The 16,434-nt window shown below is 34.1% G+C and overlaps 1 protein-coding gene across 3 annotated transcripts in view; it reads left to right on the top strand.

The window, feature by feature from the left end:
• Window positions 1-16,434, top strand: part of PRKACB (protein kinase cAMP-activated catalytic subunit beta) — a 100,300-nt gene that overhangs the window by 68,212 nt on the left and 15,654 nt on the right. For all 3 annotated transcript variants that reach the window (XM_084873214.1, XM_084873215.1, XM_084873216.1), the window contains 5 exons: window positions 2,284-2,382; window positions 3,296-3,378; window positions 5,654-5,780; window positions 6,944-7,039; window positions 10,543-10,665. In XM_084873214.1, the coding sequence (XP_084729340.1) occupies window positions 2,284-2,382; window positions 3,296-3,378; window positions 5,654-5,780; window positions 6,944-7,039; window positions 10,543-10,665 (528 nt within the window). The remainder of the gene's footprint in view (window positions 1-2,283; window positions 2,383-3,295; window positions 3,379-5,653; window positions 5,781-6,943; window positions 7,040-10,542; window positions 10,666-16,434) is intronic.

Below are 16,434 nucleotides of genomic sequence, written 5' to 3'. Positions count from 1 at the left end.
TTCACAGTAACATTTTAATTTCCATAGTATCAGTTTTCACCTTCTACTAATTTACCTTCTTCATTGTCAACCAGTTTTCCGTATCGTATCATATCATCTCCCTCAGAAGGCTTCCTGATGTTTATTGAATGAAGTCAGAACTCTGCAGCCTTTATAATTTTCTCCCTAACTCCGCGCCAGTCTTACTTTTCACTATCCCCCTACCTGTCCCCTCTCATCGACTTCTCTGATGGAAGCTGGACCCACAGAAGTATATGGTGCGGTGCTGGGTCAGGTAGGGGAGTATGTGATGACATATGACCTATCTTCCTCATTAAAAACTCCTCAAGTGCTTGGCTAAAAAAGAAATTGCGGACTATCATTTTTAAATGCTTTTAAATATATGTATTTAAACCACAAGAAATATTAGGAAGTAAACATGATCTATAAATTTTGAAATAAAACATGGACAAAACCCCTAGGGGTACTTGTTAACTTTTTTTCTGCCTTTTAGGGATACCTTGTTACCAAAGTTTGAGAGGTGCTGTCCTAAGCTCTAGCCCAATGGACTAGCACTCAGACTTACTTACCTTTGTGTATATTCCCCTCTGAACACTATACATCACTCCCATTTGGCCGTTGTACTGTATTGTTATTCACATACTCATACATCGTATTTCTGGACAGATTTTATGCAACATGAAGGCAAACACTCACTCGTCTTTGTGTCTATTTAATTGTTATGCCCCATATCTGCATAGTTGACTTAGGGCTGTCACGCAGAAAGCCTCTCTTTTGCAGATTTTATTACCTATATTATAAGGTAACACATCACTGTGCCTAACAAAAAAACCTACTATATCGTAATATACAAAAGTAAACACTGTGGTACACTCAGACAATGGAGTATTGTTCAGCGCTAAAAGGAAATGAACTGTCAAGCCATGAAAAGACATGGAGGAAACCTACATGTGTATAATTCAGTGAAAGGAGCCAATCTGAAAGACTACAGACTGTATGATTCTAACTATATGATTGTCTGGAAAAGGCAAAACTATGGAGACAATCAGAAGATCAGTGTTGCCAGGGGTCAGTGGGGAGGGAAGGATGAATAGGTGGTGTACAGAGGGTTTTTAGGCAGTGAAACTACTGTGTAGGACACTATAATTGTGGGTGCCTGTCGTTATACATTGTCCAAATCCATAGACGTAGAATACCAAGAGTGTAAATATGCATCAGTGTAGGTTCACTGAGGGTAATAGGTTTACCATTCCGGTGGGGAAGGTTGATCATGGGAGGCTATGCATGTGTGGAGGAAGGTGGTATATGGAAAGTCTCTGTACCTCCACTCAGTTCTACTGTGAACCTGAAACTGCAAAAAAAAAAAAAAAAAAAAAAAATGTAGTGTTATATAGTTTATCATGGTAAGAATGGACTAATGGGTTCTGTAACTAGTTAGAATGTTGACAGTGGTGATCTAACCACTTCATGTTACAGATTTTTAAAAACCCTGATATTCTAAGAATTAAAATAGCATTTCCAAAGTCACACAACTGGTTGAATAAGAAGACCTAGATTAGAATACAAATCTTCTGACTTGTAGTTATTTTTATACTATAATTGTGTATACTAATTACTGGGTGATATCTTTAATTGCCTTTCTTATCCATGTTCAACTTCTTGAATTCTATGATTAGCCCACATAAGTCTCTATCACACATGACTTACGCACATGCAAAATAGTTATTTCTATCTCTCTAAAGATACATTTTCTTAAATTAAAAATAGAATCACATGTAGGAAAAACCAGTCTTCTTGATGTTAGGATTAGTTGCTGTCCTCTGCTATGTACATGATTGAATAGACAACCCAGAGAAATCTTGAGTAATCCTAAATTATCTGCTATAAAGACATAATCTTTCTTTTTTTTCTCTTTTTCTTTTTTTCTTTTTGCCAATCTTTAGTGTGTATCCTCTTTTGTAGCTGTGCAAATTGAATTTTCAGGACTTGTTCTTGTATTTATTCAGGTATTATAATTCTAATTCTTCTTAGCTCTTGCTTCTTTACTGAAAATCATAGTTTGCCATTTTAAGACCAAGTTTTAAATCTTCTGTAAGGTTTTTTTCATTTGAATCTAATTATCCTCATTGGTAGTTATTACTACCCTCCTTGTCCAACTCTAGCGATTTTGTTTTATCCAAGTTCATTATTTATGAAAAACATTTATTTCACTTTCTTTTTATAAAATTATAGTAACTGAAATTTCATTTAAATGCATCTAACATGTTTATCTCTCAATTACAGGTTGTTAAACTGAAGCAAATAGAGCATACTTTGAATGAGAAAAGAATATTACAGGCAGTAAATTTTCCTTTTCTTGTTCGACTGGAGTATTCTTTTAAGGTAAATTTTATTAATATCCAAATAAAATATTTTCACCTCATAATTTTAAAAAATATAAAGCTATACTAGGATTCTAAACCAGGCAATAAACATGGAGATTATTATTTTTTTTTTTAAGATTTTGGTTCTCCTTGGGGAATTTATTAAGGAAAATGTATAATTTTTCATGAGACTGTATTATAAAATAAAAATTTCAATTTATCAAAATCCATAGTGATATTTAGCAAGGCAAATCAGCACAACTACATGTCTACTTTTTCTCCAGAGCCTTTTCTGCCACAATCTCACTATCTTCTTTCACTTAGTAATTTGTGCACTAGCCTTTTCATTCATACGAGTTAGAGCAGACTTTGACCCTCTGCTTAAGATTTTCAAAAGATTTTCAAAAGATTTATTAAGTTGGCAGCTTTTCAGTTCCTTGAAATGATACTTGTCACCTCTCTGCAGCATTGATTCATATGAAGCATTTTAATCTTTTCTTTTTCCTCCTTTATTTTTTAAATAAAATAAAGACCTGTGAATTCCTGATGATGTTAAAAATTCTTAATTTCTCTGACCTAATGTAGTACATAAAATGTAAATGTTCTTACTAACTTTTGCAAATTATTTTTTAACCTTGTTATTCCTTTGCATACCCTATAACATTAAGTTATTACTGCGCTGTTTAATTATTTAAAAGTTAAGTATTCCCTTCAAGAGCAAGAACAGCAAAAATCCCAGAATAAATTGTAGAAGAATACTAGGGGGGAAACATGAGTGTCCCAATGTAGAAAAGTTAGAGCATTTTTTATTTAATCTTTATTTCCCAATGTTAGTAATCTACCAGGTGGATTTTTAAATTTGCCTTTTTCTAATTGAACATGCTGCTACTTTAAAATATTTTGATTTTTTTATCCTTCCTATTTGTGTATAGGATAATTCTAATTTATATATGGTTATGGAATATGTCCCTGGGGGTGAAATGTTTTCACATCTAAGAAGAATTGGAAGGTTCAGGTAACTAATACTTTACTCTCCTTAAATCTTGCTGTGTGTGTGTTTTTTAAAAAAAAACAACAAAATTTTAAGTGATGGTTAATGTAAAAATTTATTTCATTTAATTTAGTAATATTTTATCTGTATGAATAATTACATGGAAACATTAATAAAAGGCCACATAATGACTTTTAAAAATCAAAGCACTATGATACCAATGTAAATATTCTACCATTAGTAAGTATTGTTTGAAATCTATTATTAGAATTTCCAGAAATGCAAAAATTAGTTGAATTTAAACATATCAGTATTTATTGAACAAATATTACATAATTCTAGAGAAGAGGTTTGTATAAGGATAAAGATAAAAAGGAAATATATAGAAAAGATGATAATGATATCATAGTGATGAAATTGTGAGAGTTAGTTTTGCACAAATTTAGTTCTCCTTAATGCTGTTACTATGTTAAGGTTTAAAAATACATATATAACATATATATACTGTACCTCATTAGGTTATTATAAATAAAAGCTACACAGTTATTAAAATAGGTTATAGGTTGTTATCTTTACTGGGTGTAATAGTTTGTAAGCTTCTACTGTTCCTTAATAATCACTAATAGAATGAAGCTGAAACCAAGAATAAGTCCAGCTTATTTCAGTACATTATATAATGGTGTTACTAACATGTTAGTGTGAGTTCAAACAGGACTCATGATGGTAATTAGATTCATAAAAACATGATGATAGACTTAGATTTTCATTCCTTGTCATACAACATATGATGTCAGTTGTGACAGTATTGATGAAATGGGACTGAAACTGGAAGGGTGTTATAAAGTACTAGAGGCCCGGTGCATGAAAATTCATGCACTGGAGGGGGGCGGTCCCTCAGCCCAGCCTGCCCCCTCTCACAGTCCGAGAGCCTCCAGGGGTGGGAGGTGACCCTGCAATCAGGGGAAGGCCACACCCCATCACATCTCTACTGCTGCCACTGCCGGCAGCGGAAAGCTCTGGTTACCTGCACCTCGAGCTGGTCCCTAGTGGCTGGGGGGCTAAGGGAACTGGGGGACTCCAGAGGCAGGCACCCCAGCGGGACTGAGGGGACTGGATGCCGCCATCTGTTTGCTGTGGGCACTGCCATTTTTGAGGGTGGGGCAGTCAATTAGCATTTTCCCTCCTTATTGGCTGTGGGTGCCACCATCTTTTGCAACAGCGTGAGGGTCAATTTGCATATTCCCTCTTTATTAGATAGGATTGCCCCCAAAATGTATTTTTCTTTACATATTTACTCATTCAACAAATATTTAATGAGCATCTGAAGTGTATGAGGCTAGTACCTAGGAAATATAGTGACAAGCAAAAAGAGCAGCATATGTAATCCTTTTTTGAAATCAATCTATATTTCTGGTCCTACTAGATCAAATTCAGGCCAGTGGTCTTGAGGGAAATTCTATTCCTAGTTAAGGTTATTCATTGAGGACACAAGTCTGAAAGTCATTGCAATTTCTCAGGCAGATTAGCAGAATTCAGTGTATACATTAGGTGATGAAATAGAAACTCAGACTAAAAAGTCAGTGTATCTTTTTGAAATACTCAGAATGTGGCATCAAAGTCACATTGATCTATCAGTTGATCTCATCTATGTCTGTAAGAATTATACATATTTACACAAATATACAGTTTATCCCTATGTTTATGTGTCTGTGGAAACATGCATAGAAGATGGGAAATTTGACTCCAGGATTGTTTCTATGGTTTCCAAATGGGATTATGGATGTCTTGATTGTCATTGACATTATATTTTTTCTATAATGAGCATATATCATTTTGTAATAAGAACAGACAAGGTAGAAATGGCATTAATCAGCAGATGATTTCAAGTAAAGAACTCTTCTATGTAGTAATAAGCATTGAAATGTGTGAGAAACGTAAATAGAACCTATCAACAGTAGCGAAGACGGTGACAGACAATCTAACTGGCACATTTGCTTTTCAATCATCCTTAAGGTCAGACATAATTACAAAAGTATCAATATCTTCTTATAGCCAATAGTAATTTAACATATGATGACAATTTGAAAGTTGTATTTTTCTTATTAATCATATCGAAGCATTATTTGAAGATAATTTAGAGATTTACTAAATATTCGGAAGTTAACAAGATTATTTACATAGTTTTAAAAAAATACATTTTACTCCCAAAATACCTCAACTCTATTAATTTTTTGTATAATCTACTGATTACTATGTGTTAACCCATTTTACAGAAATCCATTGTTTTGTTTCTTTGCAGTGAACCCCATGCCCGGTTCTATGCAGCTCAGATAGTGCTAACATTTGAGTATCTCCACTCACTAGACCTCATCTACCGAGATCTAAAACCTGAAAATCTCCTAATTGACCACCAAGGTTATATCCAGGTATGAACTGAACATATTATATATATAACGTATTTGAGATAATACTAGCTAACAGGCTGTACGTATTTGACAACTACCAATTTTGAAATGTTTTTCTCTTTGAGAAGACAATTACTTTTCCCCAATAGCTTAAATGGAACTTACGGTTCCAGTGCTATTAGAACAAAATGTCTCCTTAAGGATAGACCCTGTTTATATCTCCTGTGATCTGTGGTTGTGAACTGAGCACAGGCTCCTGCATAAAGAATTGGCAATAGCTAAATTTGTGAGCACTCATTTAATGCCACGTGTTATTCCAAATGTTCTTATGTATAATCTCTCTATTTTTTTTTTTTTTTTTTTTTTTTTTAGAAAACCATGGTTTTTTTGTGTTTTGTTTTGTTTTTGTGTGTGTGTGTTTTGTTTTTCATTGAGTTTTAGAGATAGAAGAAGGGAAAAGGATAGAGAAAGAGAAACATTGAAGAGAGAGAACATCATCATCGATCCTCTGCCTTTTACTGGGAATTGAGCCCCCAACCCAGGCATGTGCCCTAACTGGGAAACAAACCATGACCCCTTGGCTTAGTGCTCAACCACTGAGCCACACCAACAGGGCCCTGTCATCTCTTTTAATCCTGATAATGCCATGAAGTGGAAATACTGTTGTTATCCTCATTTTAAGGCTGATGACACTAAGGCAGAGCAGGTAGAGTCAGAATTGAATCCAGTCTGTCCCCAGCGTCCATGCTTTTTACACTACAATGCAGCTGCCAAATCTGGACTGGTGACAGTGTTTTCTTTTCATTCCTGCTATCGATGGAGTGGGAGCATCCCTTTTTACACTCTTACCAGACCTCCCCACTGATGCTGCTGCACTTCGGATGAGATTATTAATGACAAAGGATATATTGGATTTTAAGGGACACTTCTAACACTTTCATTAAGACTTTCGTTGTTGTCATTTGCTCCTTGGTTAGAGATGGGAAATGTTACTCAGCATTGGGTTGTTTCAACTATATTCACCAAGTAGTGGTCCTCATGGATTAGTCTCAATTCCATTTAATTAATTTGTTTTACCTGGTTCTATTTTTCACCCTGATTTTAAACTTTCACCTTCAGTACAATAAATACTTTTATTGTGAAATAATAATGTTCACCGTTTTGTTTTTTTTTCTCTTCCGTAGGTCACGGACTTTGGTTTTGCCAAAAGAGTTAAAGGCAGAACCTGGACATTGTGTGGCACTCCGGAATACTTGGCTCCAGAAATAATCCTCAGCAAGGTATACTTACACTGTCATTACGTAAGAAGTAGAGATAGAAGGCATGCATCAGTGTGGACTGTTATGAAAACAGTTTATTAACGTAATCTTACATTTTTATTTAATCTAAATTATAAATTTAAACCTATTTGTGCATAATTACTAAAAAAAATAGAGTCTAACACTAATCCCATAAACTATCCATTTTAACTCTGAACCTAACAGAAACAGTGTTAATAAATCTGACCTCTAGATCCATGTGTTGAAGCTGGAAGCATAGCTTTTTCATAATCATTCCCAGTCACAGGAGAGCAGTAACAAGAGGCAAATCTAAAGATGATATGTGCTAGTTGTCAGTTCTTTGTTTCAACTTTACCATTTACATGAAAGAAATGTATGTTTATTGTTTTTTTAATTTTAGTTTAAACATAGAAATATCACAGCAATTGAGCCGAAACCAGTATGGCTCAGTGGTAGAGCGTCGGTCTGCAGACTGAAGGGTCCCGGGTTCGATTCCGGTCAAGGGCACGTACATTGGTTGCAGGCACATCCCCGGTAGGAGGTGTGCAAGAGGCAGCTGGTCGGTGTTTCTCTCTCATCGACGTTTCTAGCTCTCTATCTCTCTCCCTTCCTCTCTGTAAAAAATCAATAAAATATATTTTTAAAAAAGAAAAGAAATATCACAGCAATTGAATAATTACAGTCTTGTTGAAGACAGTTCTACTTCTCCAAACAGTGAAAATGCGGTGAGAGAAACGTGTACTCATATCTGAGAGAACGGTTTAACTTCTCTTTTCCACTGCCCTTTGGTGGAGAAAGCTAGAAAAGAGAAATTAACAATAACTGGGCACAAATAGGAACAAGGAAAGAGGAAGGGATAAGCCACATACCTCAGCATTTAGAAGCTGAATACCTACCCCAGAGTAATTGAAAATGGCTAACCTACAGAAGTGTTAGAATAGACAAGATTTACTTGAAGTATTACAAAGATCCCCCTCCTCCCCACTTTGACATCTTGTACCCCCCACCTCAGGCCTACTGTGCTCTTATCTGTGTCCATTGGTTAGGCATAGATCCATCTTTCACATTTGAAATCTTTTAGTTTTTAGTCTTTTATAATCAAAATATCATTGCTATTAACACATTTCTTTTTTAACTATACTTAACAAATACAGAGTATGACAAAAGTAGGTTTACAGTTGTTCATATGGAAAATAACATACGTAATAAATAATAATACATGAATAAACTCTGTTTCATGTACTCACAACTGTAAATCTACTTTTGCCCCACCCTATAATATGATGACAGAATAAGTGCAAAACTTTTAAAATGTACATGTATTATAAAACTCATAGATGTCCACTGTACAAAATTTAGAAAATACAGAAAAATGTAAAGAAACAATAAAAAGAAACTATAATCTCGCCACTCAGAGGCAGCCTTTAAAAACACTTTTATATAATTTATATGCATGTTATCATAGTTGAGATATAGTGAATGTACAGTTTTGTATTCAGTTTTTTTTTTCACTTGAATGATAACAAGTATGCAAACATCATTCTAATGGCTCATTTTCAAATAACCATGAAATATTTCACCATTCTTCTATCATTGAATATTTAAGTTGTTTCCTTTGGTCTTTGTGTATAAGCTTTTCTGCATTTTAAATTATTTTCTTAGGATATCCCTAAGCCTCTTGATACACATTGCCAAAGTGCTTTCCAAAAAGATGGTAACATTTTATACTCCTGCCAACCGTATGATGAGAGTGCCTATTTCATCACACTTTCTTCAGCATTGCATATTCTTATTTTTTAAAATCATTACTAATTTAATAGGCTTATTATTTAAAATAATAAAATAAATATTATTTTAAGTCTCATGTTTTTATTAGATGTTTTTTAATACTTATACCCATTTGGTATTTCTTTGTGTGTGTATGAATTATTATTTCATGTCCTTTGCCCATTTATTTATTATAATTTAGTTTTTCTTATTGATTTGTTTTCATTCTTTATATCTAGGGCATTAAAACATCTGGCACATTTATTATGAACATTAGCACACAATCTACAAAATAGAAATAAAGTTTAGTAAAAGGATCTGGTTCAACATTACATACTTTCATTGTAATAAAAATATTGTAATGAATGACAGCATTAGTGAGTTAAGAGAGTTAAGCAAAGTTCATGCCTATTTCCATTAGCAAAACAAAGTGCTATTCCTATTATACTAGTTTCTCCCTTTTAAAAAAAAAAAAAAAACATACAGAAGCAGAACAAAAATGAAAAGAAAATCTCTACTTATAGTATCATATTTTAGCTCATAATTTGAAAACTAAATAGTTTGGAAAGCTAAATTTTTGAGAAAAGGTTGAAATGGGGGTATGGAGAAGAGGATACACAAAGATCTGGCAAGAACTCAGCTCATTCCTCTCCATGATTGGGTTATCTATAATAATCTATAATAATAAAAGCATAACATGCTAATTAGACCAGATGTCCTTCTGGACATCCTTCCGACAGCCTTCCAGATGAAGCTGGGGCTGTGAGGGCGGAGGCCAAGGCAGCCGCGGCAGTGGCTGGGGCCAACCCCCTTGCACAAATTTTGTGCATCGGGCCTGTAGTTCTTTCATAATCTTTTGTGCCAATCGACACTGATCATTGTTGATTGATAACAAACTTTATGTAAACATGCTAATATTTGAACTTCTTAAATACTTCAATATCTTAATTTTAGTAAATTTAAACTGGATAAACAGCCCATGTAAAAATAACCTTAGCATTGTACATTTGGCTCACAGCGCCTTTCAGGACATGTGCTGTGCACATTCAACGCACTTTTTCTACACGTCGTTTCCTTTCATTAGATACCGTCAGTCCTCGTAATACCTTTTCTGTATATCTTTTAGAGATGAGAAGCAATACAGTCGATAAAGTATATTTCAACATTTACATTTAGTGGGTTCCACATTAACTGTTTAGCTATCATAAGATCTTGTGAAGTTGATAGGACTTTGCTTTGTATACTGACCCTCCTAAAAATCCAACGATAAAGCATATTCTGAAGTCAACTCCATTACTAATTATGAAATGCAGTATCTACTATTTTGCTTCAAAACTTTTGACATTCCTAGCATTCTCTAGAAAACCTGGTACCAAAGACCATAGGCATAAAATGGTCTTCAAGGGATAATTTTGTACTACTCCCTTTCTGTTGTTCAGCAACAATTATAAAGGATCACAGTTGAATAGGGAATATTTTATTGTCTGAAATATTCTTAATGATTTTAGAAAGAAAATTTAATAATATTTTCTAATATCCAATTTCAATATTTAGAAAGTTTCCCATATTTAATTTAAACCTGACCTAATAAGTTTTGTTCATTTTTTTTTTATTCTATCCTGAATAACTTAGTAACTGCTTTTGAAGGTCATGCTTGAAGGTCATTTTGAAGTCATCAATGGCTTCATTCTCTGTGGAGTGAATACTAATTGACATCTGGTGTTGGTTTCTTTTAGGGCTACAATAAGGCAGTGGATTGGTGGGCATTAGGGGTGTTAATCTATGAAATGGCAGCTGGCTACCCCCCATTCTTTGCAGACCAACCAATTCAGATTTATGAAAAGATTGTTTCTGGAAAGGTAAGAAATACATTTTATTATTCCTCTGTTATTATTTCTGTACATGAATTTTAAGGTTTATAGATTGAAGCCATTTGTTATCATCATATTATCCTAAATTCAAAAAATATGGAAATGTCCAGAGTTACTGCCTTTGTATCTAGCACTCATTAAAGATAATAGCATAAATGTTAAATAATCAATGTTTCTTAAGAAAAAAAGGCATTTTGATAACTACATTAGCAAAACAATAAAACGTTTTCCAGTTTTAGTATTTTTATCACTTGTAAAACACAGCATCATAGCCCTAATTCTGAGTATTCCTTCAAATAAATAAAAATTGTTAGTCATTTCATGTAGATGTCTCCTTGTAGAGAAGTTTTAGGGGCTTTTTTTAAAAATATGCTCTTGCTTTTTCAGGAAAGACTTCTTGTTTGAAATATGTCATACACCACAAAATTGAAAGTAAATATAAAATAGATATTTTTAACATAGAAATTATGTAAACAATTGTTCACATTCATTGTGATTATAATTGTCATTTATCTTAGCAAAAATGGAAATAACTAATTTTTCTTGACCATGAGCAGATTTACTATTACAGTATTGTAATTTTGTCATTACTCCATAAACCTTCTTTATTTTACATTTATAATCCCTAGTTTTGTTTCCAAAGTATTTGTTTAGAGTTAGTCATTTGCTCTTGCCTTGGCTCATACCACAGGTCTTTTTAAAAAATATTACAATTTTAATAAAGATGAGCCTGATTCTTTCTACTATACAGCAAAGAAAGAGTAACTTTTAAAATCCTCAGAAGAAGGCCTTCCATGTTTATGATAAAGTTTATGGAAAGGGATTCTTTTGCTATTTTTACACAAAGTATGTTCTTTTTTTTTTCTTTTTTTTGGTGGGGATTTTTTGTTTGTTTTTTAGATTACGCAGCCCCATTTAGAATATGAGCTGGAATAGGGTGTTAATCTTGACATGACATCACCCTGAAATGTGGCTTTTGAAGGTCATGCTTGAATGAAATTTACTTGTGACAGCATCTTGTCAGATAATTTTATTCCTTTTAGGAAGATAAGCTTTTTTGTACTTTCTGATCTTTTAAGGCAGAGATTAGACTAATAAACCTAAAGAATCTGGATGGAGGTAGAGGAAAAGTCTGTATTTCTTTGTAGCTCAGCCAGGTTCACACTCTACATTTACTGGTAATGTGAAAGCTGGCAGTCAGCATCAATGAACTTAAAATTCACAATGTTAACTTAAAAGTTACAATGTTAAGAAGGCAACCTAAATGTCCATAACCTCGTAATTTACATTTTTACCAAGATCCAGGTTTATCTCATAGTGCTTATGCAGTCTACTGGGGTCAAAAGATTTTCAGATGTATTTTATGGGGAAAATTTTGTGAAAAATAAATACCTCAAGGTAAAAACTGAAGATGGGCAGTGAAAATTTTACAGAAAGGCAGAGGGAAGTATGTTAAGTCATTAAGTATCGGTGCTGCCCTTATTGCTTTGGTAGCTCTCTAGGCTGCACACTTCTTATGTAATGGTTTCCACTAAGCAGAATGTTACAGTCACAGGAAGAGAACCTCTCAAATGAACAAAAGAAAACATCAAGAGAAATTCGTAGAGGAAGTGATTTTTTTTTTTTTTTAAGAATTTGAAAATTATGCAAACTCTCAAGAAAGAATAAAAACCAAAGGTCATATGAAGAATGGTACGAGAACTAAGATACTTAAAAATCACTGAATGGAAGAAGCATATTTTACCAATCCAAAGACTAAGCATGCAGAACTATAATAATTCCAAATAATTTAATTGCTGGTAATTACAAAGTTTCTGAATCTTTACTATATTGCTTTTATTTATGCTTAATTTCCTAAAAGGAATAAAATTATCTGACAAGATGCTGTCACAAGTAAATTTCATTTATTTTGAAAAATTATTTTAATAAAAAACAAATATATCTTCATCCAAATAAACTGGCCTCTTTTTGCCAATCATTCTATATTGCATAAATTTTTTCAGCTGTTCATGAATATGTTTTTATTTCATATCAAACTTTAATTTTAGGATCCAATATTAGCTTAAATTTTAAATCTGCATATATTCTAAAAATAGTAACAGTTTATATCTTAATCACCTTAGAAGAGTAGTAACATAAAAGTTTGTCATATGACAATAATTTATTTTTTTTCTTCATTTACTTAGAAATATGATAGGGTGTTTTGCTTTTGACTGGAGATGCCAGATAGTTTCTCCCCATATTGGATATTATAAAGTTATTTTTATTCCTTGTTCTCTTTCCTCAATTAAAGTAGAACCCCTGAAAGCAGAATATTGATATTAAGTGATTTCTAGGCTCTGCATTATCTACACTAATAAAAGAGTAAGATGCAAATTGTCCATACCTTCATGATGCCCACTAGCCAGTCAGGGGTGAGTATGCAAATTAACCCAACAAACATGGCGGGTTAATTTGTATATGCAGGCACCAGGTGGCCAGGAGTGGGGAGCTTATGTTGTTGCCATAGTGACAATGCATGCATTCCACACTGCCCCAGCCTCTGGGCATGTGGGAAGGCAGAAAGGCCACTCCAGGCTGGAGCAAAAAGGCGACGCCAGCCTGAGTGAAGGCAGTGCGGGCACCCAAGGGAAGGAAGGCCCATTCTTGCACAAATCTTCGTGCATCAGGCCTCTAGTGTGAATATAAAATCATACTCATCACTCCCCAATAAAACATTTGTTTCATCACTGAAATCCAAACTAGATGTACCTCTCTCCATATTACAAAAGTGTTATCCCTCTGCTTAGTGGCTAAAAGTCAAATAGGAGACTAACTGGTTTTATTTATTTATTTTTTATTGCTCAAGTCATTAAAAATTTAGTTATGTCCCTACCTGGTTTGGGTGACTGGATAAGGCCTCAGCCTGTGGACTGAAGGATCCTGTGTTGATTCCAGTCAAGGGCACATGCCTGGGTTGCAGGCTTGATCCCCAGTAGGGTGCATGCAGGAGGCAACCAATTAATGATTCTCTCTCATCATTGATGTTTCTATCTCCCTCTCCCTTCTTCTCTGAAATAAAGAAACATATATACTTTTTAAAATCCAATTATGGCCTTTTATTTGTAAATGCTATATTTATAATTAAATTGTTTTGATGATGCAGTGTATCACTTAAAAATATATTGGTATCCAGTAATGTTTAAAAATGTATGTTATTATTTTATGTAACAAAATTTTATGTTGATTATATTTTCCATTCTGAAACCATGTTATAAATATTATAGATATCAGTGGCCTATACAAATTAAAATAAAATGTATTTAATGAAGTGATTAATTCACATATATATATATATTTGAACATTAGGTTGTTAAGTACTGTCTCATTTACAATATTGTAACTCAAACTGGTATTTTTAAGTTTATTCAAGTATAAATATTAAAAAAGATGATCAGTCAGCTTATGAGATTCTCTCCTACACATATTTGCCTTTTAAAAAAACAAAAGAGAAGGTATTTGAATGTCAAATTATTCATGCAGCATTAAGGTTCAGGTTTTAAAATGCACAGTGAACAGCAAAGTTTTATAGTTCCTGCATTTTGTGCCTCATCCTAACAATATTATGTGCTGAGTTTCTGCAGTCTTTTTTTTTTTTTTTTAATATATTTTATTGATTTTGTACAGAGAGGAAGGGAGAGAGAAAGAGTCAGAAACATCGATGAGAGAGAGTCATCGATCAGCTGCCTCTTGCACACCCCCTACTGGGGATATGCCCGCAACCAAGGTACATGCCCTTGACCGGAATCGAACCCGGGACCTTTCAGTCCCCAAGCCGACACTCTATCCATTGAGCCAAACCGGTTTCAGCAGTTTCTGCAGTCTTTAAATTTTGTGCTCAGTTCCATATACTTTATGACAAGAATCAGTTATGGTTTCCATAGCAACTCTATCTGGCTGCATTATTCTTAGAAATATGAAAGTTAATATTGTGCTCAAAAATGATACTTGCAAATAAGACAGTCAAGGAACAGCTTTTAGGGAAACCATACCCTTAGGGCCCTTAACTTATGTAATAAAAATTGTTAACTTCAGTATATATAAATACTATTCCATTTTTAATAAGCACCAAAAATGTACAAAGAAACACTGTACAAAAAATAAAGTTGTAAACAGATGCAATTCACATTCGCATGAAGAGAAATTGATTAGCAGCCAAATGGCTATTCTTGATGCGTCCAGAGTCTCTTAAGACCATTCCCAGGTTAGGCAATTCACTAGGTGGACTCAAGGAATTCAGCATATAGTGATAATCAAGGAATGGATACCTTATGTTATAACAGGTACCTTCATTGTAAGGTGCCTTCCAAGAAAAGATACAAAGCAAAATCAGCAAAGGAAAAAGAAAGTCCTGAGGAAACCGGGCACAGGCTCTCCCACCCCACCAGTGTGACTCAGTGGTTGAGCGTCAACCCCTGCACCTGGAGTCACCTGTTCGATTCCCGGTCAGGGCACCCGCCCTGTTTGCAGGCTCAGTCCCCAGTAGGAGGCAACCAGTCAATGATTCTCTCTCATCATTGATGTTCCTTTCACTGTCTCTCCCTTCCTCTCTGAAATCAATAAAAAAAATCTTTTTTAAAAGAGTCCTCTCCCCCTATTAAAGGGTCTTTAAGAAGAAGAAAAGATCAATAGTATAAATAATAAAATAGCAATAAATACGTATCTGTTAATAATTACTTTAAATGCAAATAGATTAAATGCTCCAGTCAAAAGACTACAGTGGCTGAATGGATACAAACAAGACCCTGACATAGGCTATCTTCAAGTGACTCGCTTCAGGTTGAAAGACACACACAGGCTGAAAAGTGTAGGGATGGAAAAAGATACTTCATGAAAATAGAATGAACAAAAATCTGGGACAGCAAGACTTATACAAAATAGACTTTAAAATAGAGGCTATAACAAGAGACAAAAAAAGGACCCAGAAATTCCACTTCTGGGTATTTATCCAAAGAAACCCAAAAGACATATACACCCATAGGTTCATTGCAGCATTATTTACATTAGCCAAGACATGAAAGCAACCTAAACATCCAATATACAATGGAATATGACTCAGCCATAAAAAAGAATGAAATCTTACCAAGTGCAACAACATGGATGTACCTAAAGGGTTTTGTGCTAAATGAAATAAGTCAGACAGAGAAAGATAAATGCTATATGATTTCACTTATATGTGGAATCTAAAAAAATACAATAAAGGAATAAGCAGAACAGAAACAGACTCTAGAAACAGAACATTTTGACTTTGCCAGATGGGGAGGGGTTGTTCGGGGATGTGTGAAAAAAGGTGAAGATATACATGTGCTTTCTGAGAAATTAAAATGCCATTTTCTATTTGACTATGGCTATAGTTAAAGACACTTAGACTACTCAGAAGTCATTTTCATAAAATACAAAAGCATTCTTTTCTATTTGCATAAAACCCAGGGCCATTTTTAACACCTTTCTGAGATCATTAAAAATTCTTATTAATACCTGCTTTGACAGCCCTTTACTCTAGTGGGCCTATGGGCAAAAGCTTGCAACTTGTTTGGCAGGAGAGCGAGTGAGGATAGGGTGGGTAACAGCACTCTGCAACTGTCTGAATTTGTTGTATCTACCACTGTTTCTGCACAGGTAAGAGGACATATCAGAAAGCCCACAGTTGTGGAATCAATATTAATTATCAGTATTTTTCATTATCCTAGATCTTTCTGTTCATAGATAGGATCCCGG

The sequence above is a fragment of the Pipistrellus hanaki genome (genome assembly GCF_964339955.1).
Source record: "Pipistrellus hanaki genome assembly, chromosome: 2".
Taxonomy (NCBI): Eukaryota; Metazoa; Chordata; class Mammalia; order Chiroptera; family Vespertilionidae; genus Pipistrellus; species Pipistrellus hanaki.
The sequence above is the reverse complement of the archived record's forward strand: the minus strand, read 5'-3'. Positions and strand labels throughout refer to the sequence as shown.